This window comes from Cygnus atratus, chromosome 2 (genome assembly GCF_013377495.2).
Source record: "Cygnus atratus isolate AKBS03 ecotype Queensland, Australia chromosome 2, CAtr_DNAZoo_HiC_assembly, whole genome shotgun sequence".
Classification (NCBI taxonomy): domain Eukaryota; kingdom Metazoa; phylum Chordata; class Aves; order Anseriformes; family Anatidae; genus Cygnus; species Cygnus atratus.
Genome location: NC_066363.1, coordinates 105,131,124 through 105,157,025, shown reverse-complemented (window position 1 = coordinate 105,157,025; position 25,902 = coordinate 105,131,124). Strand labels below are relative to the sequence as shown.

Here is a 25,902-nt window from a genome sequence, read left to right as displayed (position 1 = left end):
TTTGCTCAGAAAAGTACTGATTTTATTGTCTCAAACTGTATTTACACAACACATTCATATGTTCAATATCTTACAGAACTCTGTAAAAAAACCTGACCAATAAAACTGCAGGAGCCAAACTAAGTTTCAGACTTAAGGACACTGAACCATGAGTACGTTTTAAGATATTTAAGCGGGTGTTCAGTTTCACTGTCAACTTACATGGCAGTTCTCTGTAAACAAATTCTTTTTAAAATCAAAATGACGGGCGGGGAGAAAAAGGGGTCAGATGAAAGAGCTGTTATTTCTGCAAAGCTAGCACTTTCTAAGATCAGACTGTTGGCCAAGTATTCAACAATGCATTTTGTATGATTCTGCTTTGGAAACGAGTCACATACAGGTCTATTTTAGATCAATAATCAAAAACTTTTTTTTTTTTTAAAATAAGCGTACATACATTTGAAAAAAAAGAGACCAGTGCCACAAAGTTTGTGCATGAATCTGAACTGTTTCTGTGTTTGAGAGGTTCAGTTCTGGCATTCCACTGCAGCTCAAATCCAATGCATGTTTCTTCAGCTGACAAATGAAGGATGATCATCTTTTACCAGTGAACTGATGATATCACATATGTAAGCCGGGAGCAGAATATCCTCGTCTCATCACGAGGCATCACCCTTCCAGCCATCCCTAATACAGTTTGGTTGAATAAATATTTGTTTGTTTTGGGAGTACAAACTAGGTGAGTTTATTTCTCTTCCAGAGCGCAAGTCAGCGTCACCGCACACGTTGCGGTTAAAAGGGGATCCCTCCGCTGATCTGCCTAGCGACCTGTTCATCTGTTGTCTCCTCTTTCTCTTTTTCTCGATCTTTGTTCCAGTCTTTAAGGCCTTCTGGCAGTGAAGTATCCTCATCCAAGCTTCCTGTACCTTCGACAAATTCTTCGTAAGTGGACTTTTCTGCAAACGGTCTCGGGCCAAGCAGGTCTAGCATATCGCTTTTATCGAGCACTTCCTTCTCCAGTAGTCGTAGGGCAACCTGAAAGAGCAGTAAGTTAATTCACACACAATACATCAGTTTGCTCTCTTCCTTGGAGAGAGCTTAAGGCAGTTTGGGACAAGACTTATCAAAGTGAACCTGTGCTGAATTAAGGAACAGGTTGCTCACAGTTCACTTAATACATGGTTTTTCACCTCTGGGCAATCAGGTAGCAAAAATTCCATTAAAAAAGAATCCTACTTAAAAGACCTGGCAAAACGCCCCGGCACCAGGCCACTGTTGCAGTTATTGTTACTTCAGAATAAGTCTTTGGCTGCTGCCACAAGGTTCCTGATGCGATACCTTAACTGATAGATCCAAACAAGTGTGCTCTCCCAGTCAGACCTGGTGGTTTGACACGGCTGCTGTTAGGTTATAAGCTACAGAGCACCATAAAAGATCAGTGTGTATAATACTGTGCACGTGCAGTTCGTAACCTGCTTGGGCCCGTGAGTATACTGTTCAGTGGAAACAATACTCAGTGATCTCTTTCAGGATAGTGACCTACTACACCACCATCTTCTGAATCCAAACTTAGTGGTGCCCATCCTGGGAAATTATCCTGCTGCATCAGGATTTCAGGTGTGGCAGAAGAGGATATACACAAGGGCTGTCTCAACTGCAGTGAAGCAGACCACAATAAGTAGCCAGCAGGCATGAAAGGAAGATGGTAGAAAAAATTTTTTATCTGAAGTTCAGAAGTAATTCAGATAAAGGAAATATTATTTCCTCCCTGCTTAGAGAGCTCCTTTCAGTCTAATCATTTGGAGTCTTGGTGTTTAGTGTTCAGGGCTGTGATTTTTTTTTTTATTTATTTTTTGTTTTCTCTCTTCATACTGGTCTAGTACATTTACTGACATCTACTTTAGTAGCTAGGCTCTCCTCTCCAACTTTGCAAATGAGTATTTTTGCAAATGAGTATTTTGGTGAAGGAATGTTAAAACAAAACACTCATTAGAACCTTGAGGTGTTCCAACACAAAGATTTTTATTTACTTAAATCTTGTGGCACGCTAAAGATTATACTGAATAATTTTCAAGGAAACTTTCTTATACACCCACATTGTTTTTAATCTATTCAGTTCCATTCAGATTCCACCTAACCAGCTGGTGGCTGCAAATACTGTAATGCTTACCTTCTCTACTTCTGCTTTCTTCTCAGTCAGAAGCGTTAATGTCCGCTCATATGCAATGTTAATAAGCGACCGAACTTCTTCATCTATCAATCTGGCAGTTGCCTCACTGTAAGGTTTCTCTAATACCATGTCTCCTTGACGGGGGAGATCAAAGGAAATCTGCCCGACCTTTTCATTCATGCCAAACTGGACAATCTGAAAACAGAGGGGAGATGGTGAGACTTTAGGGTACGTTGATATAAATCTGGTAGACAGAACTGAAGCAAGGAAGTCATTTTACTATGACCCAATCTTTTCCTCTAAAGCCAACCCTCCTCTGAATACTCCAGCCTACCTAAGCTTAAGGTCCTTAGTTAACCTTCACTTACTCCTTTTTAATGATTAAAACTCAAGCATCCAAATACCACCATTTGGAGGTGGTTACTCTCGTGATGTACATAATGCTTTGCTGTTTAAATACCAAGAGATTAGAGAAAAACATTTCAACCTTCCTTAAGCTGTAAAACTCTTTTCCTTTACCAGAAATTCAAGTTAAGGATCAAAGTATAGGGTCTCAAAGATATTGTTCCATCATATGCTGTATTTTACTCCAACCACCCCCTACAAAAGGGACAAGAATCTCATCTTGCTTTACTCATCAGTATCAGGAGTATCAGCTCCTCTGGCTGCCAAATATAGTTGTATTCTTTTGCCTTTTACTCCAGCAGAGGCAGAAATATACATTCACACTACTATTTACAGGTTCGCTCCATCACCACTATCAATCTGAGGGTTAATAAGCAATACTCTTCTGCTCAGCCTTGCAAGATGAAAATCGGTGTGACGAACAATATTCAGAAGTGAAAAAGGTCTCAGCACTAGAAAGAAGCATCTTAACCTGCTTCCTAAAGATACGTTCAAAACTTTAAGTCCCTAGATCTCTCTGGAGACAACGTCTGCTTAATATGAAAAGCAATTTATACATACTGCACATTTTCTATTTAAAATTGACCGAGAGGCACTGAAGGACAAATAAAGATTAGCATTACCAAGGATTTCACTACACATTTAACTTTCAGATCTGGGAAAACAAGAAGTTTGCCAGAGACCAGCGAGGGGGTATGGCTGGAGGTGGACAGCAGGGGGAACATGACATGTGAGGGAAGAGAAAAGTACTCCAACATATTTCTCTTGCTCACCTCATAAGCATCTTATAAAATGGCAGCTTTTATGTTGATGCAGGAAATGGAATAAGCATCTAAGCAGTACACAGCTACAATTAGATGAGTCACTACATTGATAAGATTTCAAATTGCTTACCTATACTAGTTAATATGGTACCAACTAGTGTCTTCATTGACAGCAAACAGTGCTTAAATACATGGTTTTCTGGATTTAGTTACACGTGCACACCTGACTTGTGTCTTCAAACAGGGCAATTCTAGAAGCAGCAGCAGAGGATCAAACCTGTGCCTAAACTTGATTTTTAAAGCATACATTTTCCACATGTATTTGAACACAACTGCGGCACGCGTGTTCCTGCAGGTGGATGCATGATAGTGTTCAAAGCCCATTGCATAGACTCTTGCTGTAAGACTACCCTAAGACTCTGGAATCATCGGCATCTCTATACAACAGCATAACTTTTAGTCATACAATCTTTTATTGAGTCAGGTTTCAAGGGACATACCTGATTAAATCACATCCTTTAAAAACATTAATGTTGAACAGTAGAAATAGAAAACCGTAAGGAGGAGGAGCATTACTTAAGCACATACCTGAGCATACGCACTCTGTGTCACCTTCTTCAAGTCGTCTTGGGCACCAGTTGTAATTCTTCCAAAGAAGATTTGCTCAGATACACGTCCTCCCAGAGTCATGCACATTCTGTCAAGCAGCTGCTCTTTGGTATAAAGATACTGTTCTTTTGGTAAATACTGAGCATAACCCAGTCCTTTACCACGTGGGATAATAGATACCTACAATCAAAATTAACAGAATGATAGAACTGAATAGTGTTAAAAAAAAAAAGTATTTGTTGGTTTGACTTAATTATTTAATACCACAACCTATACCATACTCACCCTTGAAGTTTAATTCAGACATAATTTCCGTTTACATTTTTGCCCTCATTGTGATTTATCCTTAAAAGCCCTGGCTAGCTCTAAACTGGGATAACAACTACTAGAATATCTGGAAAAGAAAGGTAAGACCACTGTAATCTCTTTTCCAAAGATTGCATGGCATTTTTAAATCTGATAATTAAAATCTTATAGTTACACATTGGTCTGTAAGTATTTCCATAGCAGACATCCCATTTCTGTGTCTCTAGTATTCTGAGCAGGTAGTTTCCATGTTCACTACAGCCCTTCCTTCCAACAGAAAATCGTACTAGACAAATTTTAAGCTTGAAAGCCAGACCACATTAAGAACACAGCCAAGCAAAACTATGAATGTCACAGCACGTCTGGCTGCCTTTTCTTTATCTTCAACTTGTCAAGCTGTGCATCCAAACTTAAATCAGCTTCTGGATGATAATTTTTGTAGTTGTATTCCTCAAGAGGCATGCACCTGCATAATCTTATGAGATTAATTTAAACATCTGACCTGTACTAGAAGCCCTAGAGAAAAAGCAGCTATCAAATCAGGCAGTCTCATGGGAAGATTGTGTCCCTTTCACTTTCAAGAGTTGTTCATACTACAAACCCTGTAACACCCTACCAGTCAGAAAACAGTTAAGAAAGCTACAAGAAGTGAACCAAAACAAATGCTAACATTGACACACTTTCAATGTCTTTTGCAAGATTACATATTTTAATAACCTTCCAACATTAGGGAAAACAAACAAACAGGAAAAAGAGATGCTGTCCATGCTACTTTTAAATTACTAGTTCATATTAGCTTCCTTTACCTTTAGGAGTGGGTCAGCATGTTCCAAAAACCATCCTGCAACTGCATGCCCTGCCTCATGATATGCTACAGTCTTTTTCTCCTCTGGTTGCAGTACTTGTGTTTTCTTTTCCAAACCTTTACAAAATAAATTTGATTAATAGTTTCAGACATACTTTTCTCTAGTGAATCCCTTATTTACTTAGAAATGCAGTGAGCAATACTTAGATGCCATGTACCCAATCTATTGGAAAAGTTAAACACAAAAGAAAACTTGCAGCTTCTAGAGATTTTTATCTTTCAGGTTTTATAGTAACCTTGTCCTTGATTAGATTTTCTACTTTTAAAGCATAAATTCTTAAGAATATTCAAATGTTCAAACAAAACATTTGCTCTTTAAAAATCAAATAATCTTCTAGACTATTAAGGCTAGAAGCAGTTAAAAGCATTGCTAAATCCAAACAGCTATTTTTCCTGGAAAAAATTTGGAAAAAATTAGAAAGTGTCCTGATGAAATTTGTATCTCTGCCCCTTCTTCATTTCAGAAGTCACCAAAATAGACCAGCAACTTACTTGCTAAATCCCATGTGTTTTTAGGGAAAAAAAATGCAGTCCTTAAGAACACAAAATCCAAAGCATGGCTTTGAATTTGAAACAGAACATTTTTTGATAAATGACTGATGAAATTCGCACCTACCTCCAATAACTCTTTCAATCGCTTGCTCAAAATGCTTTTGGTTTATAGCATCTGAGAGATGCCTTGCAGCAATTAAAGCAGCTTCGTTACAAACATTAGCAATATCAGCACCTAAAGACAGAGAAGGCATGAATTACTGATCATTTTCAAAAATTTTCTCTCATTGTAACATAATCTTGTCTAGGATTAGATTTTTACAGATTCTCATACAGCTTAAAACTCAAGGTAATGCACACTGAAATAATTCATTACGTATATGATGATTTTTGACATGGACTTAAATACATTCACCATGGCTCTCTGCTTTAGAATTTTTCTTAGGTAGAGTTAGTGAACGATCTTACGACTGGTGAGGTACTTGTTTGATTATTTAGGAGAATAATTTTCCTACATTACAGATCCAGTATAGCTCAGATCTTGATGTGAGAGGATTCCTTCTAGGGACACCACTGGCTTCAAGCCATCACACTTCTTGTTAACATTATTTACAGCAATACTGTTGAGATAGCTTGGTTTCAAAACAAGTGAAAAACCACAATGGTGCGGTTGCCAGAGATGTTGACAATCAGATGCCAGGAAAACAAAGTTTTATTATAGACTACAAAAGGAGTGAAAAATTTAACTATCAGTCACCGCAGATATTAAATATTTTAAACCACAAGCCAAGAATGAAAGCTTGCACACCCATTCCTAATTCAACACAAGGTTACAGTACATTTTTCAGTGAGAAGATTCTACATCCAGAAACTGAAATTTCCCCAGAGAATACGCACTCAAACTCCAAAAAACCAAACCCTTCTATAAGTAGCGTTCAAAAAAATAAAACAAACATGTTAAAAGAAAAAACATGCATACCAGTGTTAGCAGTGAGAAATGTCTGGGATGTTTTTTGCTGAAGAGAGAAGAAACTGCCATTTCATGTCACCCTGACTGAGGGAGACAAACTTAAAACTCTCATAAGTCTCTGAGCTGATCAAACATGCAAAGAGTATTTCACACTGTACCAGCAAACAAGAGGAAAATAAGAGAACCAGCCAGATAAGATCAAATGTAAGAAAAACAAAAATAGTATGAAACAAAAATATATAGCATACGCTTATATAGTAAATGCAGAGAAAAGTAGAATTAAGAATTGCTTACCAGAAAAGCCAGGCGTCAGCGATGCGAGTTTTCTTGCTAGGTTATCTTTATTTAAGACGGTGTCTAATTTCAGAGGTCTAAGGTGAACTTTGAAAATAGATGCTCTTCCTTTTATATCGGGGGGGCCTTTAACATTAAAGAAATAAACATTTTTACTTTTCACATATATTTGAATGTGTGCAAGGAACATACATATCCATATGTAAATAGCTACAGTGATTTTGGTAGTACATTACCCAAGCAGAAGCACACACTGATGCAAATACACTTACCAATGTAGATCTGCCTGTCAAAGCGTCCAGGCCTCATTAGAGCAGGGTCTAAAATATCCGGCCTGTTGGTACCTGCCAAAATTACTACATTTGTGGTTGTATTAAATCCTGTTGAAGAAATACAATGAAAATTTGTGTAAAGAACTTCCAAGAATAAAAAAATAGAAATAAACTGACAAATTTACAGAGTCACAGAAGAACTAACAGTTCAAAGAAATGATCTTAAATCTGCAAATACTTCCTTTTCTTACAGCATTGCCCAGCTTTTCATAACAAGCAAAACTGGCCTTGGGCTTTGCTTTGTGAAGTACTATACGAAAGGCTAATCTATTGTTCCATTTGAAGATAAAATAAGTCCTGAGTAAACTGCAGAACAAGCATGGGTGGTATCGGGGGGGGGGTATGTGTCTTTTTTCTGAACGAATTTTAGCAAATATCAGGCTGCAACAAAATAATTTACCACGACTCGTTCTAGGAAGCAAGCATTATTCATTCTAGGAAACATTTGCCTCCTAATACAAACACAATTTGTGTTTAAACTGAACCCAACTGTTGGTTAACAGGTCTGAAAAGCGTATCAGTTCTTTCATTTCTCTGTTTCTCCCTCTGCTGTCACCTGCACACTTAGGCCTTGCATCTCAAACTACAGATGTTAATGTAATGATCAATGCAGTCAGTACTTAAGCCTATAAGGACCTACGATTAGATCCTTGCTGCTATAATGTAATATTAGAAACTCTGAACTTACCATCCATTTCTACTAGAAGCTGATTGAGTGTGTTCTCTTGTTCGCTTTGTCCTCCAAAGTTTCCCCTTCCTCTCTTCCTTCCTACTGCATCTATTTCATCAATGAAGAGAATGCACGGGGCATTCTTACGAGCAAGAGCAAATAAGTCTCGGACCTTAATAGGAGAACAGAACAAACATCAGCTAAGTTAGCAATTGGTCACCGACAGGCCTGGAGCAGGGGCATGTACATCAGTAACAATATCACTATCGCTGACTGTGGCTGTTGATAATAAGTTTTCCAAATCCCCCAGCCAGCTCTCAATGCAATAGGAAGTTATACCACGGCTGTCACTCAGTAAGAATCATTAATGTGGAAGCCCACTGATTGACAAATCCTTTCTCAGTCCATAAATTAAGAATATAATTTAATTAAAAGCCTTAAGAAATAACCATTTTCCCTGAATAATTACATCTTCTCTAGATGTAATTATTAAATCTGCTCTAGAAGATGTAATTATTAGAGTTGATTACATCAACACTACAAACTTCTAAGATTTAAAGCAAGATTACTCTTAAGTTCTTCTTTAATGAAAAATACTACACGGAGAAATGAAATGAAAATAAGCACGCTACAACACAGATGTTCTTTATATCCAATTAAACATTTTAAGTTTTCCTGCAGATACAACAGAGTGATGTAGCTCCTACAGTGAAATTAAGGCTTATTTACAAGCACTTGCCATTATACTCTAACAATATGTTGTTATCAATACTGACTCTTAGCCATCCTGTCTCTCCATTACATGGGCTAGGAAAACTGAATTCACCTCCAAACATTTATTCTGAAGTTAAATTAACTTCCTCCAGAAGTCTGAAAAAAATGGCTAAGTCATGAGTAAATCTAAAATCTGAAAGCCCGATTTTTTTTCCAGATAAGATATTGCCTATCAAACCCTACTGTAACAGTTACACCACAAATGTGATTGGCTTTAAGATGCAATATTACGATATTCCATTCGCAAACGTATCAGAAGGACTTCATTAAAACCAGTTCAGCAAGTCAACAAGACCTACAACTGAGGGATCTAACTGGCACAAACAGGAAATGAAAAATTACGGAAGAACTTTGACCTGAGTGAGAATTATATGCAGCTCAGAGCTTGGTACATTACAGACAACTTCTCTGAAGAAACGGAGTACAGTAGATGTGAAATGATACAAATTTTGGACAGGATGCTGTACCATAGAAAGTCATTCCGATTTGTAACCGGAATTTGAAAAAAAAAAAAAAAAAAAAAAGTACAATGAACAGAAGCATGGAGAAATGTGATAGACAAGGAAAGTGTCAGATGCTCAAAGTGAACTCCTATCTTTTGGTCTGAGAGATCCAGGCAAACTCTTTCTCAGAAGTAACAGAACTAAAAACAAACACACAAAGAAACTAAGGCTGTATAAACAGTTTTAATTCTAGCATAACCTAATTTACAATCGATTTACCATTACTCACAACTGTCTTATTTACCAAATTGATAGAAAATGAAACCAAAACACTCCCCGACGTTGAGTTCTACAGACACCAGAGATTGTCAACTGTATTGAAACTTTGATTCATAGCTGAAACAGCAAGTGTTAAGTCAACAGATGTCACTTGGCAGTAAGAGGTGATAATCACCTGCACAAATGAGTAGAAAGACATTAAGTTACTGCTTTTGGGTCCTTCAGGTATGTGTGGACAGTTGACGACAATGCATTTTGATCACCATTAGTATTTCAGGATATCTGACACTCTCCCAGAGAACATACATCTGTTTCTTTTGTTACTGCTTCTCAGTGAAGTCCCTTCTCCAGGGCATGATTTTTTTCAACTCCCACCTTTCAAACAGTCACTTTTTTTCAGTCACCATACGTGTTTTTTACACTGTTATCAGTTTCTGCATGTACTTCCCTGCCCTCTGTCTATACCCTGTCCCCACCATAGCAGCTCCTTTTGACAATTTCCTTACACGTTTTCAGTTTCTCTCTGCATCCTCATTGGAGCCTCTCCCCCAGCCTAGTTCCTATATCAAACCTTTATAAACAGCTCCTGTTCTTTCAGTTTCAAGCTCTGTACCTACTGGTGTGTCCCCCACCCTTCCCTTTTCTCTTTACAGAAGACCCACAATTACCTGCCTTCAATTATCTTTTCCCACCTGTATTACTGGAAGAAGTCCCTGAAAAGATCACGAGAAGAGACCTAGGCTAGCAAGAAGTATTTGCGCACACAGCTCTGACAAACAGGAACAAATCTTGGAAAAGTTCAACTGCTAGCCTCTAAGTCCAGCCACAGGAAAACTGTAGTTTTTCCACGGCTTTACAGTACTTAGAATGAGTTTTCCAGTGAATTTTCCCAGGGCAAACACTGCATGTATCTGGTAAAAGCCACTCCCTATAAATTTCAAATTCAAATCAAGATCCTAGCGCATTTCCATTTCATGCTAGAGGAATTAGTTTTTAAACGGAAGTGAAAAATGGGTAAGTTTCTTTACATCCCTTCTCAGACATTCTAGCAAACTAATTTTAACTCAACTTCTCCAAAAGAACATCAGCTTGAAAACATACTTTCTGAGGCTTAAGACCAGATGGTTGGCGTTTAGTGAAGGTAAGAGCTGTTGGAAATGAGGTGTAATTTTGGACATTATGAGGAAAATTACTTTTGTGGTGTTAGCAGCCTCACAAAATATTTTCAGTAAATTGTTTACAGAATATTTTTTAAACAGGCAGATGTAAGTGTCCCTTCTTCCTAGACACAAATAGATATAAAACTGAATGTCTGAAGTGTAGTAGTAAAAAAAAAAAAAAGAAAAAAAGAAAAATAGATGCACTGGAACAGAGTTAACACCCTCCACTTGAAATACCTCATTAAAAATGTATTATGGCAAAAGGGTATCTGTCTGTCTTACACTTCTGATGAATTCGGTTATTCAAATCACCTGATCTCCAGAAATTAAATGATTAGCTCCACGATCCTTGGACTCCTATTTCAACCAGAAGCTCATTTGTGTGTCCCAGACAACTATATTTAAGAGTTTGACCCTACAAAGAAAAGAAAGTTCTTCAGAGAAATATGAATGATTTAAGAGCGGGAGGAGATATTCCCATAGCAGTGGTCAAATGAGCTACCTATTTCTGACCCAGCCAGTGTGTTCAGTTTGAAGCAGAGCTTGAAGAGAGTTCTGCTCTCTTTGCATGTTTTTTTTTGTTTCTAATTTCTGAGAAGAGGTAAACCCTGGGGTGCAGATGGCCTATAACCAGATACTGAACCGGGTTAGCTCCTTTTATGAAAGGCGCATCTAAGATCCTCGTGTTTAAGCAAGCATCTGGCATCACTGATATGGTAATCTGCATAGATGAAGTAACTTAAAGCTATGAATGTTTAATTATAGCTTGAAGCTATAATTAAGCAGCCTACCAAATTTGACAGCATCCTTTCAACAACCAACACAAATAAACAGCAAGGCCAAAGACTTACTCGAGCTGGACCGACACCAACAAACATCTCTAAGAACTCGGAGCCGTTGACTGTGATAAAAGGTACATTAGCTTCTCCAGCTGTAGCTTTAGCTAGAAGTGTTTTCCCAGTACCTGGAGGTCCGGTCAGAATTGCCCCCTGCAAGGGAAACAGATATATTTTCCTCACGAAGAAAACAATGTAACTCTATGAAATGTCTTACATAAAGATCTTCTACATGTTATGATGTTGAATCCACTGATTCTTCTTCTACCACAGTTAAAAATGCACAAGGAAACAAACTGAAGCTTAATCTGTCATTAAAACCAGCAAAAGGAAAAAAAAATAGATACAATACTGCTACGTTGTCTTAGAATTATGGCACCAGTGATTTCTTCATCTAACATTTTAAAAGAATGGCCTGTCACCAGTTGGGCTGCCACTACAGCACAGCCAAAAAATGACAGGCAATTCTATAACCATCACATACAGCGATGGTACACACGCATGCCATGTACCATTTCTGACTCATACACACAGGTAAAGTATTCTATGAGAAATCTTCTGGCACTGTAGTTAAGCTGTTGGCCCTTAACGCCTATTTACTTTTTTCTAATTATGAGAAGAAAGACGCTGGCAAGCACTGCCTACTTAAACATTCCTAGTCCAATTCAAAATACCGAGGACTACCAAAAGAATCAAGTCATCATCTCTTCAGTCATCACTCCGTTACCTTTGGAATTTTTGCTCCCAGATCCTCATATTGCTTGGGATTTTTCAGAAAGTTAACGAACTCCATTATCTCTAATTTGGCCTCCTCACAGCCAGCTACATCTTTGAATTTAACATCTATTTCATCCTTAAGGACTTTGGCTGTGGTTTCACCCACGCTGAAAAGTCCACCCATTCCGCGCCCTGCTCGACCTAGGCCTGCAGGACCTCTTCTTAATGTGTACAGTAAAGACCCGATAATAAGGATCGTAGGCAGCAAACTCAGGAGAAACGATCTAAGAAGAAAAACAAAACAAAGCAGAAAACCAAATATATTATAAAAATCCATTACTGGACATCACATGTATGAAACACCGGTTCCACGATAAGCAACCCTGAACAAATTCAGCACCAATACTCTAAGAGCTTGCAAAAATCTTGTAAACATTACAAGTTATTCACATTGGGGGATAAACAAAAATGTGAGAACAAAGAAGATTCTGAACTACCGAAATTAAACCAGCCAAAAAATACAACTCTTATAATTAAAAGAACTGGAATTAATTATTCATTGCCCATCCTCATTAGCCCATGCCCATGGGAAAATGAAAAATAGTCTTAGAGGGAAACACATCCCTACTCTCAGTGTTTAACAAGTGACAGTTTGGGGTTTTGTTTTGTTGTCTGTTTTTAAACCAAGCACAACATCAAGTGACAGTGATAAGTTCACAAAGGAAAACTGCATTACCTAGTAAACAGAAGTAGCTCATTTTCCATGCCCTTTAAAGCTAAATTCACAGGACTAGAATTTTGACAAAAAACCCATTTGTATAAGTTGTACTGGGTAACATATAATCAGTATACGCTACCCCTTCAAGCAGAAGTTTCTCTCAAATATATAACCCACTCCCGTTCCCCTAGGTCTCTCTCTTTTTCTCCTCTGCTAAGAACAGCTCACAAGACGTTCTGTCAACTCTCAGCAATAATAAAATACTGAATTGAAGCACTACCACGGGTTATCAGAAGAATTCCAAGCTCTACTGATATCCCAGACTCCTGGGATGAAAAGGAAAAGCTGGGCTTTTCATCACCCTATGGTATTTAGAAGATTCCGAATCTGTTATACATCTGCTGCTCTCTCCTGTTTCCTGTGGCATTGCTGGGGCAAAGCAAAAAGTGGCAGGCAACTGTATTCTCTGAAGAACAGACTCTGAGGAGTAGAGGGCCAGAGAGACCGTGACCAGAAAAACAGATTTAGTGAGCAATTTGTGAGGATGAAGATGACACAGAACTGACGTGCTTTTTCCAGTCTGCTCTGAGAAGCCTCAGGCTGATGTGCAGCCTCTTCACACAAGCACAGTGCTGTCCTGGCCACTCTTTTTTCCAGATTTCTTTAAGCGAGAGTTTAACGGGTTTATGAGCGCACTTAGGAGCATGCCCCACTAGACAGGAACACAGAAGTAAGGCGGACAGCTTGTAGCAGAACAGGGAACAGAAATCCTCTGTGAAGTCCCAGAACAGCCCAGAGTTAAGGGTACTATTTTTCCTGTTGCCACAAACATGTAGCAGTTTCGTAAAACGTGTTGCAGAAATAAACCAAACTTTCCCCTCTCCCCCCCAAAATCGAAAAAAAAAAAACCCACCACTATATCAAGAATGAAAACAGTCAGCAAACAACCATTTATCACCAGTAATCTCAGAATGGCTGAGGTTGGCAGGGACCTCTGGAGGTCACTTCCTCCAAGCCCCTGCTCAAGCAGGGCCACCCAGAGCAGGGTGCCCAGGAGCAGGTCCATATGAGCTACTATATCCAAAGCTGAATTTTCTGATGGGACAGACCTATTTCATAGACACGAGCAGGATTTGTTTTTAACATGTTGACTGAGATGAAAAAGAAAATAGTTCTTGGGATTAAAGACAAGGCTTCTAAGCCATTCAGAAAACCACATCAGAGACTTCTAGTCTCTGCTAAAGCCCGAGTCAATAAACCTCATGAACAGAAGACCAACACAAAGAACACAAATCTAATATTGGAGCAGTTATTCCCTACTAGGGTAGCGACAATGCCATAAATCAGATGTTAGTACTATTTTGCTTATGCAACTTTGGTGATTAAAAGCATGATAGAACTTCGAGTTCCTGCTAACAAGCACAATAATGTGATTTCCTTAATCACCAATATCTTGCCTTTTTGCAAGGCCAGAGAATTTGGCTTCTGTTGAATTTGCAGGCAGAAAGTGGTCCATCTTCTAACTTAGTCAATATACTGTAGTTCTATGCCATATTTTGTCCACTCAAAAATCTACATGAGCATGATCTATGGAGCCTTACTGCTGTGCTTTGCTGACTCCTGCTCTTGTCCAAGTCATGTGAAAGAAAGATTAATTGTGAACAGAAATATTTACGGACTAAGGTTTCTACATAGATAAGGTACAGGTCCTCTTACATTTGACATTCAGAAACAAAACCAAGATTATTGTTCTGGTAATACTGCCACCCAGTGTAGCATAGAGGGCATGTCTTCCAACTCCACTTTTCCACTGTAAAGATAATTTCTTACCAAGATACCACGATACTTTAAAAAATAAACAACTAAAAAAAAAAACCCAGTTTCTTACCCATCGCTCTCTGTTGAGTAGACTACAGGTAACCTATTCTCCACTTCTATTCCCAGGTCCTGCTGCACAGTTTCCAGATTCCGTTCAAAAGTGTCCACGCTACCGATATTAAACCAGACGTACTGCTACAAAAAAGAAAAAGCAGAGATCACCACAAAATGCCCTATCTTACCTCAGCTTCATCACAAGCCAACTTCTAACACACACACGAGCAAACCTCTGAACATATTCAGATCAAAAATATCATTTTAAGTCACCTTGTAAAGCATGCAACTGATGCAAGATGCATCTAATAAATCTAAGGCTTACCAGCCCGAATCTGTCATTGCTTCTATAGAAACCATACACCCAACGGTTTTTTTGTGCACTTTAAGTAGACTGAAAGCCTGGCATTTCCTCCATGAACACAGGGAGGGAGAGATATTTAGAAGATAATTGATAAACAGATTAAGTAGAAGGGAGCTATACAGTCAGAACAGCAAACACAGTGGTACAACCTAACTATCTCTCTGGGTCTCAGCCTTCCTGGTTGAGAAAGGCAATTCTCTATTTCTGGAGTCCATTTTAACTTTCAAGTTATATGTCTTCACGAAAGATAGCATGAGCTTATAACATATACCTGAAAAATACTCCAGACTACTTTCAAACAGTGTTGAGACCCAGACAGTTTCAAGAGAATCTCCCCTTTTGCACCATGACCTGCCTGACTTGCCCCTACTTACTCTAACATTGGAGAAAAAAAAGTAATCCTAAGCATTATCTGATTGAGAAACTAAGGCAACTTATGGTATGTGGGCTAAAGAGTAGGTGTATAAATAAGTCACACTGAAACCCACGGATGAAGTAATTGCTGCAGACTTCACTCTACCCTGGAGGGCCTTGCAGACCTTATTTCAGAAAGTCAAAAAACTCCAAAACTAAACCAACCAACCAACCCACCACCCAGGAAGAGGTAACTGGATAAAGCTTCTCTAAGCCATGAAATACAGTAAGAAAGAAATTACATCCACCTGTATATTGAACAGGTCTGAAGTTGGCAGAGAATGTGCCCAAAATAAAAGTTTCCATATTTATGCATATGAGCTTTATTATTTTTTTTTCCAATAGGTCTCTGCCTCCGAGTATTCCTCTTTGGAGAACTTTCATCTCCATCAGTCTGTATTACCTTATCGTGTTACCAGGAAACATAACTCCCTGGAATAAGTACTCTGCTTGAGAATAAGAGCCCTTAGCTTGATTTTAAAGACTATAGTATCAAATGGCAACAAAGTTAAAAGTCTGCTTGTTTATCAAGTAACTGGCTAAAAGCTTCTGTCTTTTTTGGGACAGAAAAGATCCAAAGGAATGTATGCTTAAGGCTGGGACTTCCCTGAGCAGATGGAAAACAGCGGTTAGAAATACAAAGCTTTCAACAATTTCTCACTCTTCCTGTTTGCATATTTGTGTTAAGAGCATGGTGCTGGATAGGAACTACTTGGCATAGTTTTATGATATTTGTAGCAAAACATAATCAATACAGTAAAGCGACAAACACACATTGTGTGATAATGTAGCAATAAGGCAAACGACGTTTCTATTACAAGAATATCAGTGTTCTTAAGTTTTCTGCATCAAGCTTTATCTAAAAAGATCACCTTGCTGTTTTAATACATATACATGAGACATTAAGTGTTTACCCATTCATGAGGAGACTTTCCTGAAACAAATATCACTCTAACAAAGCGCTTGTTCACCACTTCAAGTCTGTCCACCTGTGGGATGAAAGGAGAAAACATGTTATGTGTTTGAGCGTACGACCACTACACTTCCGTCCCAGCTAACAGAGCTACATATGCCAGGTATGTTCTTCCATTTTCCACTAAGAATAAAATTCACATTATAGATCAGGATGGTTCCACAATCTGCAGTTTGCATTCTGCAAAGTATCAAGTTTTTTTCTTTATAAGGTAAGTTTATTGTTAAGGAAAAAAAATATCTTACAATAAATTCTAAGTTTCAAATTGTACTGAATTGTTTCAAACACTCTCATACACTTTTGCTTGGTAGCTTATAAACAGCTCTGTTTTAAAAATCTCAAACTAGACTCAATCCTAAGCACAACAAGAAATAGCAAAACCTCCCTTCCAACCCAAACTTACACACTAGGAATGCTGTTCACCAGGTTCATTTTCACTTACCTTCTTTCAATGACAATTCAACTGAATTTCATTAATTCCAACGTAAGGAAGCTAATACATGATTAGTAAATTAGATGGAAATGATGACCTCATACCTTTTTTTAAGAAAAGAGCACAAAAAGCCACACACCTTGGCTCAAATCAGAGGTGCAGTACAGTAGTTAAACAATATTTAACTATTTCAATGGTCAAACACCAGAAACAGTAGACCATGTGCTGCCAAACTCATTGGAGCTTGCAAAAACAAAAACTGAACAGAATGAGGGAAAATTTACATCTGCTCTACAATAACTTCTCCTAATATATCAGGCTTCCCATAGCACCATATTAAACAACGTAAGGTCCATTAGTTAAAAGAATTGGGTTAAGGTAACAGACACAACATAAACTAAAATCAAGTTGCAGGTTCACATACAAAAACATTAAGCTTTCTTTTTTGGATGGAAAAGTTCTCAAATGATAAGCTTCTTAAATTTGACAGGATCTCTTCAGAAGTCAGTTAAAGCTTACCATTGCTAGTGAAAATGAAACAGAACTGTTTCCTTCCATTTCTTTTGCTCCTTTCCTTAAGATAACAGCTTTCAGCATTTTTCAAGTTTTTAAAACTAACAATGGTTCTACAAGTAGGACCTGAGCTGTATGCAGGTTAACAAGGCTTCCCTGAACTCACTATATGCGGCCATTTGTGGCAGAACTGATGCAAAACACAAGCTAAGAAGCCACTTTAGATCTAGCCTGACTTCATGCAGGACTACCTGAACATCTTTGTTTTGAAAAACCACGTCACCCGAGTATTGCTGATGTCTTCTCCCAATTAACTGGCCACCACCATGGCAGCCCACAGCTCTTGATGGCTACATATTTAGCTTATTGGAATACCCAGACTACATCTTACAAAGGCCCAAGAGACTTTGTTTTATGCAACAACCCCCTTTCATAATGCTTTTCTGCAACAAGGGTTCAGGCTTCGTTCACTGCTACAGCTAAACTAATATTTACTGAGCGAGTGCCTTAGCTGCTTTACGAGTAAAATCTGTGAGGTTTTGTTCCACAAGGCACACACACAGTTGCCAAGTAAGAACAGAACTATGAGATACAGTCTGGGCAGAAGGGTAGAAGCATAATACGCAATGCAGAGCTGCTCTCTAAGACAAAAAAAAAAAAAAAAAAGATAGGAAACAACCTGCTTAGCAGTTTATGAAAACAACAAAGGGGTAGGAAGCATGCTGTTAACGTGAAATCCTACGTCTGGAACCTAGAGGAGGAAGCGAGCCTGTGTTTTCCTAACCTGCAGCAGAAGCTACAAATGTGGAATTAACAGAGCCAAGCACTAGTGGCTCCTGACATGGAAAAGGCCTGTACAAGGCATTCAAATTCCTGAACTTTGGGGCATCACCAACCTATTATTCCAAGTGTGGAAAGCTGTCAAGTTATACACAGAGATAGGACACTGATGATAAAACTGACTGCTCCAGGAGTAGCTTTATGTAGGAGGGCAAGAGGAAATAAAAGGAGAAAGCAAGTGAAGGAGACTATTTTACAATATGGTTATGCCAGTTCACTGCCCCTAGAAGGGATTCTTCAATTTCCCACCCCCACCTTTCTGTTAGCACCACTGCTCCTCAAATTCCCTGGTGAACTGACTTAAGGAATGAAACGAGCATAATTCCACCCCCCCAGCCCAGGGATGGGCTAATGGAAGCATTTAGGGATGGGAGTAAGTTTCTTCTGAGAGCAGCTGGCATGCCTGCTTAAACCATTAAATCAACTTAGATGTACTATAAAACCATCCTCTCAGAGACTGTGGCTACACTGCCTCCTTAAGCCAGCATAAAGATGAGCTATCCAACAAAGCTGCTCTATCCCAAGCTGCTCATTCCCTCTCCTCCCTTGAACCGACACAAGCCTTCATACAACCATTCAGATCATCAGACAAGGAAATGATTACGATGATAATTAAATCCTCTCTCCCTCAAAAGCTGTTCCTGAGCTAGTTCTCACTCTGCAGCCAAACAGATACAAGCCTAAGTGGGGAAGCAGCGTGCTGATTTGTCATTTTGATTCCCCTGACTACTCACCACTCCTTTAGAAAGGTAGCTATTGACAAAGTCTTTCCAGGTGATTTCTCTCCCAGGAACCCTGAAGAAGAAGTAATACACAACCATCGTCCAGAAGAAAGAACTTCCCACTACGTACATACGAAACTCCCTGACATCCCAAGGAATGTCACCCTAGGGGGGAAAAAAGAAGGAGTTGTAGAGTCTGTAATACAGTAAGTTCATAACAGACAAGTTCCAGTATCTACTTCTGATTTCTTCTTCTGTCCTCAAGGTTACCACAGAGAACGGCAAGCAAAACTATATTTTGTTGTATGAACACACCGCAGTAGCTTCAGATACAACTGAGAAATGACAAAGTTAGTAGAAAAAAAAACATTAAATGCTATAAAAAGTAACAAGTTTTCATCTATAAACTACTCTTTAGAAAAAAATTTTGTCATCCGTTATCTGACCTCTTCCCCCTCCATTTTAACACAATTTTCCCTGTACTCTAGGACTACATGCAAACCATACACAAATAACGGAAGAAACTAAGAGAAAAAAACAGGAGGGATGAAAAAAGCCTGCATACCAAGTAAATTCAGATAAATATTCTTGTGCTGCTAGACGCTATAATCTTTGTGCTACAGCTAAAAACAGTTAATACAAATTACAAAATTAAACTGATATAAATATTCCATTAATGTCACAAGGGCCAACAGGAAACTTATTTAGCTTCTTTGCCAAGCATTGCGTAGTCAGCAGAATTTTTCAAATTGACCTTTTGAGACAAAATACAAAACCTTTAAAGGCCTGAGACTCCCCTACAAAAATACTGGCTGCTAACAATGATATTCAGATACCTTCCCATTCCATTAACGTTCACGAACTGTCAAAGAAGAGTTGGATGCCTCTGTAGGTTCATCCAAAACAATTATTTATGAAAGGCACTGAGTGGGGGAGCCACCTAGAGCCAGTTATAACAAAACAGTAGTCACTGGAAGCTTAAAAAGAACTTATGCAATCAGAAAAAAAAGTCTAAGAAGCACACCAGGTTATTCTAAGATAGTACCAAAAAGGATGATGTTTTAAAGCCCAGACCTTTTGTAATCTGGTCCACCAGTTAGTGTCTTCTTTCTTGCCGCCTTTTTTTCCACCAGTGCCACCTCCTCCACTACTAGTCCCACTAGGCTGTCGGGCACTAGCTTGCTTTGCCTCTAACAGAAAATAAAAGACAAAAAGCACATCTTTATATCTTATACCAATCTCACACCGTGGCTTTTCACTTTCTTAATTAGTTTTAATTTTAAAGAGTTCTGCAGAATGAACTAATTTATAATGCTTCGTTAATTAGACAACACGGAAGTACATTTTGCATAGAGAAACAAATATATAGTCCACTAGTTGGCAGACAGATATCTGTATCACACAGTAGATGGGTCTGTTAATTGTGTAACTGATGGCACTTGGACAGCAGTAACTAGAAAAACACCCCAAGTACATAAAGAAGCATGTTAGGGAGACTACATGAAATATATTTCTACGGCACTAATCCAAGACACTGAAGACTATTCTTAAAAATATATATATTCTTAAAAAACAAACAAAAACCCCACATACTGCAAGCAACACCTCCTCCCAGAATTCACCCCGCCCCTCTGGTCATAACATGCTCTTGAAGTTCGGGCTTTAAGGACATCACAGGTTGGAGTCCTGTTTCATATTTCAGAAACGAGCACAGCACGGTATCAGACTGACTACTAATTCCTCTTTCAAGCACCAGGCTACACGGCTCGTCCATACTAAAGTGTTGGTTCTGGATCCCCACCCAGAATGACAATTCTGGTTATTCCGGACAACGAAGACTGTACTTCACGTTGCTCTAGGAAAAGCTGAGAACTACAGAGAATATCTGAATATGCATGACTATGTCAGCTAATAGGAGATAGTAAAACAAAAAGTTAAGGACAAGCACTTAAAAAAAGAACGAGAGGTAAGAATAAGTATTACCCCAGAAGAAATACATGGCACAAAAGCAAAATAACATTATAAAAACATTTTGTACTTTTAAACTGATCTGGTACAGAAATATCTTCCCTGAAAAACGAATGAAAAATTACCAAACCCAAGGTTATGCTAAAATCTGATGAATACACATCCTAATAAATAAATAAATGAATAAAAGAGCTGAAATCAAGCAGCTTTTTGTACCTTTTGTTTCTCCAGCTGCGCCTTTAGTTCCATTAGCTTTCTTCCCGGTGGGAAAATATTTTTCAAATCCTATCAAGAGAGAGTTAGAAAGCAAGTAATTTTTAGTTTACACCTATCATTACACCTCAGTAGTCACAAGCTGAACGTATACTACAAAAAAGAAGGAAGCAACACAACTACAAAATATGAACTTATTCTTGTCTTTTTGTTGAAGAGCTCTCCCAGGTTCCCATAAACAAATCTACTACCGATGTAAAAAAAAAAATCAGATGTATTTAATAACCTAAAGTTGTCCTTTAAACCAGACAGACAAACATAGTTCAACAGAAAATTGCATGGCTTAATATTAAGTTGAACAAACTGCAGCCACTCTTTAATATCCCCTAAAAACGCCAGAAAATCAATGCTCCATCTTAAGACTAATGGCTGGTTAATAAGAGAACTTACTGCCCCACAGACAGCAAACCTAAACGGTACACAACCACGCGCAGTCCTCAGCAAGACAGGCTGTCTGCTTCATGTCAGCGATCAAAGTCATACGCACCTTTGGGAGGCTGAGAGAAGAGCCTTCTGCAAGCAGCAATTACACTCGCCAAGACCGTACTTCTGTCAGTAGTAACACCAGTGGTAACTTCTTCACGGAACTGAAAGATGAAAAATAAATATAAAGCAACAAGAAAGTTCAATGAAGTCCTCAAGTTCTCTAACAGATATTATAAGGTCTGTTGTAGGGTTTTGGTAAGAGCTGCTGCAGACCAGAGGGTAAGAGAACAATGAGACAGGGAAAAAGCAATCAAATCGGTAATCTCTCGAATGCAGACAGTTTTGTTCTATTTGCTAAAAGCAGAGATTTCATCTCACGGAGAACCATAATGCTCTTTAATAAAGGAGAAAAATCAAGCAGGAAAAACCACAAGGTACAAACATGAAACACCTGTACACTGATGCTACAGGAAATATTTCATAGTACCAGCTGAATGCCACTTAAGTGCAATGTTAACTGTGACTGTGCAAGCATGACCTACACTGTACTGGATTATTTTTCATGAAAGAACTGCAACTTTTTCCAGACAGTTAAAAACACAACTGCTGAGTATGAAAGATCTGCTTGAATCCAAAAGGATACATCAGTCAGTGCTCACGTCTAGCTAAGACACCAAGGCATGGAAGGAGTGACATCTCAGAAAGAGGACCTAAACCCCTGTGTAGGTGGAGATCCGTTAAAAAAAAAAAAAAAAAAAGATATTTGCCATTTAAGTGTAATGAAGAAAAAATAAGTAAATGACTAATTCTTAAGGAAACTTTAGGTATTGTTACCAACTGCTTTAAAACAGCGAAACCTAATGTTATTACAGAGTTCAAACTTCTCTTCTTCTAGGACATACTTCAGATTCCAAAAACAAACACACACTTTATCCCCTTCCTAAGCTTTCCCATCACTTCTAAAAAAAAAAAAAAACCTCATATCAAGACTTCCCCAGAGACTAAACCCTCTTATGTTTTCTAATGAAACTGACTTTATTACTGCCTCCGTTTCCTTTTGCCCCAAAGGAACGCTCAGTCTCCTGTTATTTTTGATCAGAAGCTATTTATCTGAGAAACAGTAAAACCCACATACAACAGAGACAGAACAGCTCAACGAAGGAAAGCTCAATGTTAGTATCCCCATAACTATTTTGTCGTATTTTAGTGGTTACAGACAAAACCTTTGAGCTTGTAGGATACTAGTTTACATGCTAAGACTACCCTAGGGATACTGGCACATCGTAAATTCAATTCCAATTCTCCTGAAGCCTTCTGCCTGGGAGCTGCCCCTTCCATACCCCACTAACTGGGGAACTCGCACGGAGTTATTGTGAGCAGTCATCTAGTTCCACCTGCTGGAACCTCGAGGAATGCCAAAACGTCCTTGTTTATTTTGCTATAAACTGAGGTCAGGGGAATTCTTCAGCCGCTTGACACAGCCACGGCGTGTCGTTAAGCAAAGGCTGATACCGGAAATACAAAAGGGTATTGTACTGATCACGTAAAGCGTGTGCAGTGCAGATAACCCGGAGAACCGCTAATCTAGAGAACAGCCACCAGGGCCAATATGCCATGACCTCCAACAGGAGCAAAAGCACGCGTGCTTTTTCCTGGAAGAAACTTAAGGACAAGTGGGATGAATCTGTGAGGGAAAACAAATAAAAAAAGAGTTTGCCACAGACCAACCCATCTTTAGTTCAAATACAAACAGGTGGCGAACGCAGCAACAGATGAAACTCAAAGCCATGTCTGCTAATATTGGCTTCTTTCTACATCACTGGGTTCCTACAACAACAAAAATTTGAGATTTATTTATTCAGCGAACTCAGATTATGTTAACTGAAGGTTTCTGAATATTACTTTTTATTACTAAAGAAACAGGAAAGTAACTGCTCATGTTTAAAAGAAAAGTTTGAGTAAGCCAGATCCAACTGCCCGGCTCAGCTAGACCAGCACAGGTTTACTACAGAATTAAGTTACAGTTTAATCAGGTTTCACGTAAGAGAGGGAGACGGAGGCAGGCAAAGTAGCAGACAGAGCTTTGGGGCAGACCTGATTAATACAACTGATTTCTTACTGGATGGTCTCTAGAGATCCTAAGTTCTATGAATAATAAGCGTATAGTCAGTCGCCTGTTAAGTTTATATGCAGACATGAGCGTTTTAAAGCTGATTTTGTGAGACAAGGAAGCAACCAGATTCACGGCACATCCAGCAAATCACCTGACCGAGGCTGCATGGCACACTTTCATCCTGCCTGCTGACTCACCAAAGTCTACGCCCTGCAAAACCCCGTTTCCTTTCGCTGCAACATTCCAGGGATGCAAAAGTTGGTAGACCCACGCTACACGCGTGGGGTTATTTCTTTGACTGGGTAGACTGTCAACATGAAAACCTATCGTGCTGACCCTGATCTAGGACCCGTCCCCGGGCTGGCTGGCACCGGCAGTGCCACAGCAGCCTCAGCTGCTAGGAGCACACCCGGTGCCAAAGCGCAGGGCAAGCAAACAGCACATGCCTGGGCTGGATGCTGAAGGAGCACCGTGGCTCTTTGGGGTGCGTACCAGGAGACTCTGCGAGCTTCTCGCAGTCGGATGAAAGAGCTGTCAAAGCAGAGAGAGTGCAAGAGACAGCACATGCAAACACCCTGGTAGTTTTTTTTTTTATTATTTTTATTATTTTAGGCAAACCTTGTGACACCTTCCTAAAAATTCAGACTTTGTTTTAAATAGAAATTCAAGATAAGCAAGTTTGAAGTACACCAAAATCAGTTCTACAGCTAGAACACCCCAGAAGCGAGATGAAAATGTTGCTACTCCTGCGTTTAACAAACACACGACCTCTAGCACCAAAGAAAGACCTTCTGAATAATTCCAATGTTCAACGAAAAAATAATCTCAAATAAACAGAACTACTGACTTCACACAAACACTGCAACCATAATCCATGTGTTGTTTCTTTTTCAAATCAGGGATACACTAAGCAAGAACAGAAAATCCTCCTTCAGTTACGTAAGCAAAAAAAAATCAAGAATCCACTAACTCAGAAGAGTTGCGAGGTTACCGCTTCATCCATAAACACGTCCCAACTCAAAATTCTTAAGTGGAACACAAAATTAAGCCCAGAGTTACCTCTACTATCTAAGATCTAAGAGTCACCAAAATACTACATAAAAGTATGTTGTGGAAGGAAAAGACAGCTGGTAAAAAAAACTAATTTCAGGTGAGTTACTTATTTTGTTTTGCTAAAAGACATTACTTCTTTTATTTTAAACCTTTCCTGAAACAAACAAACTTGTTTTGCTACTTATAGAACCATGGGGATGTCAGGGTGAATATGGTTCTCTCCACAGTCCCTTTGTTCCATTCCAAATAAGAACATCCATGATATTTTATTGACAGAGATCAGAACCAGCTTTCTGACATCTTAGCAGCGCTGCTGACTCTTTAATTATCGTCTTAATGTTTGGTCTGAGTTGAACATCGTAATTTCAGCATTAAAAACAAAAAAAAAATAGCGATCCTTTGGAAAAGTTACTGACATCCTTACGCATATTCCTCTCACCGTTCTGTAAATCCCTGGTGATACCTCTGTAAGTACAGAGGTGCAGCAGCTCCCCGCTACACACCCCAGCACTTGCCTGGGGTGCCAGCGAGAGGCCCAGGAACTGAGCAACGCCGTTTTCCCAGGGGTACCCCAGGCCTGTCGTGGGGCTGCCAGGGGCCGCTCCCCACAAGAGCTGGGGCTGACAGGAGCCACGCCCCCCAAGGGCTGCCAGGATCCCGCAGCCCCCCCAGGAGCCACCCCCCAGCCACCCCCCACCGCTCCACGCTGCCCAGGCCCAGCCCCACAGCACCTCCCACCCCCTTCCCTCCTCCCCCAAACCCAACCCCTAAAACCCCCTCAGAACCCAGCCCCCCCCAGCCCCCCGGCGCCACCCCAGCGGCCGGGGAGCGGCCGCCCGGCCCCGCGCCTCCCCCCTCACCTGCGCCAGGCCGGGCCTGGCGGCCAGCAGGCCCCTCCCGCACAGCAGCCGGGCCCCGGGCAGCCCCCGGCGGCAGCAGCCGCCCCGGGCCAGCAGCAGGTAGCGGTGCGCCATGGCGCCCAACGGCCCTAACGGCCACTAACGGCCACTAACGGCCGCCAACCGCCCCCCGGCCCCGCCGCCGCCGCCACGGCCGCCGCGTCGCCCCGCCCCCCCCCCCGCGCGGCGCGTGACGTCACCACGCCGCCAACTCCGTCCCCCCTCCCGCTGCTGCCGCCGTCAAGGGGCGGGGCCC

The 25,902-nt window shown here is 39.9% G+C and overlaps 1 protein-coding gene across 2 annotated transcripts; it reads right to left on the bottom strand.

The window, feature by feature from the left end:
- Nucleotides 1-25,812, bottom strand: AFG3L2 (AFG3 like matrix AAA peptidase subunit 2). 2 transcript variants are annotated; one of them, XM_035565371.2, is made up of 17 exons: nucleotides 25,608-25,812; nucleotides 21,643-21,742; nucleotides 21,099-21,167; nucleotides 19,989-20,104; nucleotides 18,927-19,079; nucleotides 16,348-16,422; nucleotides 14,672-14,796; nucleotides 12,076-12,349; nucleotides 11,364-11,501; nucleotides 7,875-8,028; nucleotides 7,127-7,234; nucleotides 6,855-6,980; nucleotides 5,715-5,825; nucleotides 5,040-5,155; nucleotides 3,907-4,107; nucleotides 2,150-2,344; nucleotides 1-1,014 (listed from the first exon to the last, which is right to left on the bottom strand). In XM_035565371.2, the coding sequence occupies exons 1-17, from the start codon at nucleotides 25,719-25,721 to the stop codon at nucleotides 772-774; spliced, it is 2,418 nt and encodes an 805-aa protein (XP_035421264.1). In that variant the 5' UTR covers nucleotides 25,722-25,812; the 3' UTR covers nucleotides 1-771. The 2 variants fall into 2 exon arrangements, with proteins under 2 accessions (XP_035421264.1, XP_035421265.1); XM_035565372.2 differs by having other exon boundaries at nucleotides 14,672-14,793.
- Between the last annotated feature and the right edge of the window lie 90 nt (nucleotides 25,813-25,902).

Excerpts from the sequence above, each read along its gene's own strand:
- AFG3L2 (XM_035565371.2), bottom strand. The coding sequence starts at position 25,721 with ATGGCGCACCGCTACCTGCTGCTGGCCCGGGGCGGCTGCTGCCGCCGG. Across the intron at positions 21,743-25,607 it reads CCAGGCCCGGCCTGGCGCAG|TTCCGTGAAGAAGTTACCAC; the intron begins GTGAGGGGGGAG and ends TTCATCTTTCAG. Across the intron at positions 1,015-2,149 it reads AGAAAGCAGAAGTAGAGAAG|GTTGCCCTACGACTACTGGA; the intron begins GTAAGCATTACA and ends CTGCTCTTTCAG.